General features: G+C 35.2%; 1 protein-coding gene across 1 annotated transcript; it reads left to right on the top strand.

Annotated features, from left to right (window-relative positions):
* The first annotated feature begins 203 nt into the window (after positions 1-203).
* Positions 204-2,432, top strand: LOC132643514 (aquaporin TIP1-3-like). Its single transcript, XM_060359942.1, has 3 exons — positions 204-470; positions 727-974; positions 1,908-2,432. Exons 1-3 carry the CDS (start codon positions 338-340, stop codon positions 2,364-2,366), a joined length of 840 nt encoding a protein of 279 aa, XP_060215925.1. The 5' UTR covers positions 204-337; the 3' UTR covers positions 2,367-2,432.
* The last annotated feature ends 1,419 nt before the right edge of the window (positions 2,433-3,851 follow it).

Here is a 3,851-nt window from a genome sequence, read left to right as displayed (position 1 = left end):
ATTCCCTTCCAAATTCTCAGAACTTTTCTCCACTACCATTTCTTTTCAGTCTTAGTTCCCTTTTTTTCTATTTTATCTTTTATACATAATGATCAATTAATATATAGTGCATATATTGGGTAGCACAAATTCACCATAACTATTCATCATTGCTATCACGGCTGAGTTTTTTATTCAACATATAGGGACTGAGTTTTTTATTTAATTTTGAGTATACCCATGCTCTTAGTACCTTATATAAAGAGGCCTATTTGGAAACAAAGCATGCAACAAGCGCTACAAAAAATAAATAGTAGAAGAAGTTAACTCATAAACATTTTCTTATTCTAGAAAAAGAATGCCGATTTCAAAAATCGCCATTGGAAATTTTAGAGAAATTACTAAGCATGATGCCCTTAAGGCTGCCTTAGCTGAATTTATTTGCGTGATTACTTTTGTTTTTCCCGCTGAAGGCTGTGCCTTAGTTTTCTGTAAGTTTAACCAAGTTGGGTATTAAAGGCAAAATAAGTTAATTATATATATGTTGATAACGTACATTTTGTGTATATAATTGACTTATATACTGATAGTGTAAGTTAATTGTTTACACTATCAATGCAATTCTATTATTTGTTATAAATATATATATGTGTAGTTAACTTTTAGGTGATCAATTAGTAATCAAATAAAAGGTTGTTTATACTCTTTGTGTATTAGTAACGATTAACACTTTGGTATGTTTTGTAGCCAAGATGATCACGACTGGAGATCCAGCCAATGGGCTAATTTCGGCATCGATATCCCATGCATTTGCTCTTCTTACAGCAGTTTCAGTGGGAGCAAACATATCCGGAGGTCATGCAAGCCCCGCTGTTACCTTTGGTGCATTTGTCGGAGGTCACATTACCTTTTTCAGAAGTGTCATGTATTGTATTGCTCAATTACTTGGATCCGTTGTGGCTTGCTATCTCCTCAAGATTGCTACTAATGGTTTGGTAATGCCACTCCCCTCACTAAGCACTTAGCTATAATAGTTGTATATTACGCTTCTTTTAGTATACTTTTATTTGTGTCTGATTTATCGTCTTCAAGATTTGCAATTCTTAGTTTCCGCATGACCTCTTAATAATTTTGATTCGAACATATAGTGCATACAAGGAAAGGCTTTCGGCATCCAGCAATCAAACATAAAGTTGAGGGTTTTGTGAAAATAAATAAAAAATGTTAATAATTAGTTTAAACAAAACATATATAGGTTAAAGTTATCGATGAATTTTTTTGAAAAACATTATATAAGTATTAACTTTTGAATTCATAATTTAAAATAGGGAAAAAAATCAAATATGTGGACCTGTACTCTCTGAAATTAAGCAATTTTCCTTGTGTTAAACTTTTGATCTAATATACCCTAGTGTAAGGAAAAAGTCTAGATTTTGCTCTCGACCCCTAACATAGCTCCAATCTTAGGGTAATTTAAAATTTGATAAAAAAATTGAGGGGTAATTTGTATACTTTTTATGTAGAGCTGGGACACATGGAAGTCCCGTACTCATTTCACTCTTGAGCTCTGTTAATGCAAGACGAGAAAATACAAGACACCTTTTCTAACAATAAGTTGGGTATGAATGAACCAAAGTACAAGGAAGGGCAAAATTGAATGGTTTGGGAGAGTATATGGACAAATATAGACCTTTTTGCTTCCAAATAACTCAGAACCTTAACCCGCATAATCTTTAAATTATTAATCCGTATTTGATACCAATAAAAGGTTGTTTATACTCTAGTTATACATATCAACATAACGCACGTAAATAATGAAACGATTCACTATGAATGACGTGATACACTGTTTTTCGGGGAACTAGATTTGACCAATAGTTTTCGTATATCTATATTAACTAATTAAATTTGTAAATTAAATTGTGCAGGAAGTATCACCATACCCTCCACAATTACCTTGGAATGCAGTTATTTTCGAGATAGTGATGACCTTCCTCCTTGTTTACACATATTATGCAACTTCATTTGATCCCAAGAAGGGTAACATGGGAATCATTTCCCCAATTGCAATTGGTCTCATTGTTGGTGCCAACATCTTGTGTGGTGGTGCCCTTTTTGGCGCAGCAATGAACCCTGCTATTGCCTTTGGTCAAGCAATGATTAGCGGGATATGGACCCATCATTGGGTCTATTGGCTTGGCAATTTCGTCGGTGCTGCCATTGCTGCGTTGGTATATGAACTTATCTTCATTGGCGAAAACGTTTACGAGCAGCTTCCCATCACTAATCACTTAGAGTTTCAACTTATTTTCTCTCCTAAAACCAGTTGTTGGATTGTTAAGTTGTGCTTGTTATGTTTTGTTCTCTTGCTTATCAATCTTAGCTAAGTATCTTAGCTTTTGTTTAATTGTGAAATTTTGATGAAATAAATAAAGGTCCCTTTGTGTTGTTTTCGTTAGAATCTTGTTTTGACCTTCCTTTGATGCTTTCATGGATTAGCTATGGTAGTTAATTGACGCATACATTTATTTTTTCTCTATGTATACTGCTCTTACCCCTTTGAAATCACATGGGGGCGAAAACGCTCAATGGTTATGAAACTAACATCCCTGTTATAAATACACCATATTGTGGATGTCCATTCAAATATATAGTCAACTGGATAAGCTTACAATTAAGAAGACAACTTGCAAATAGCTCAAGCAGATAGCTTGCAAGTAGCTCAAGCAGGCAGCTTGCCAGCAACTTCGTGAAAAGCCTTGCAGCTGCTTCCTCAAGCTTGCAATCAAGCAGGTAGCTTGCAAGTAGCTCAAGCAGGCAGCTTCCTGAAAAGCCTCGCAGCAGCTTCTTTTCCTCTATAAATAAGAAGTTAATTCAGTTCATTTATATATCAGTTAAAAGTTGAATAATCGATCAGTCTATCTTTATATACTAGTCTCTGGTGTATTTACTTTATAGTCTTTATTTTATAACACATTATCAGCACGAGACTCTGCCATCTCGAGCAAATACTTTAAAAGCTTCGAAGGTATAGTCTTTCCCTTTCTTAATTAATGAAAAATCTTTCTAAACGTGAATTTGTTGCTCTGGATATATCGGGCAAAAGTTACCAGTCTTAGGTACTTGATGCTGAAATTCATCTTGATGCGATGGGTCTAGCAAACACCATCCAAAATAAAATCCAGGCTTCAAATCAAGACCGTGCCAAGGCAATGATATTCCTCCTCCATCAATGAGGGTTTGAAATTGGAATATCTCACTATTAAAGACACTCTTATGCTGTGGAATGATTTAAAAGATTGATATGACCACCTGAAGATGGTTATTCTTCAACAAGCACATTTTGATTGGATCCATTTGAGGCAACAAGAATTTAAATCTATCTGTGAGTATAATTCCTCAATGTTTAGAATTATATCTCAGCTGAAATTATATGATAAAAATATCACTGATAATGATATGCTGGAGAAAACTTTCACCACTTTCCATGCCTCGAATGTGCTCCTGCAGCAGCAATATCGAGAGATGGGGTTTAAAAAGTATTCTGAACTAATTTCACATCTTCTTGTAATCAAACAAAATAATGGGCTACTAATGAAAAATCATGAAAGCCGACCTACTGGTTCTAGTTCATTCTAAGAAGTGACTTTCACCAAGCTAAGCGTGGAAAAGGTCATGACCCCATATTCCTCGTCGTGGCCCTAGCAGTGGCCATGATCGTGGTCGAGGGAAAAGCTATAATAATGATGATACCCTTACACCAAATAAATCCCTTCAAAAGAAGGATGAAAAGTGTGAAGCAGTGCAAAGGAGAAGCCTAGAAGATAAATGCCACAGATGTGGTGGTAAAGGGCAATGGGCACGTTCTTGTC

Source organism: Lycium barbarum, chromosome 6, assembly GCF_019175385.1.
Source record: "Lycium barbarum isolate Lr01 chromosome 6, ASM1917538v2, whole genome shotgun sequence".
NCBI classification, from domain to species: Eukaryota; Viridiplantae; Streptophyta; class Magnoliopsida; order Solanales; family Solanaceae; genus Lycium; species Lycium barbarum.
Note: the sequence above shows the minus strand (reverse complement) of the source record. Positions and strands in the feature narration are given on the sequence as shown.

Coding starts and splice junctions, on each gene's coding strand:
- LOC132643514 (XM_060359942.1), top strand. CDS start 338: ATGCCGATTTCAAAAATCGCCATTGGAAATTTTAGAGAAATTACTAAG. Junction 471..726: donor AGGCTGTGCCTTAGTTTTCT/GTAAGTTTAACC, acceptor TATGTTTTGTAG/CCAAGATGATCACGACTGGA. Junction 975..1,907: donor AGATTGCTACTAATGGTTTG/GTAATGCCACTC, acceptor TAAATTGTGCAG/GAAGTATCACCATACCCTCC.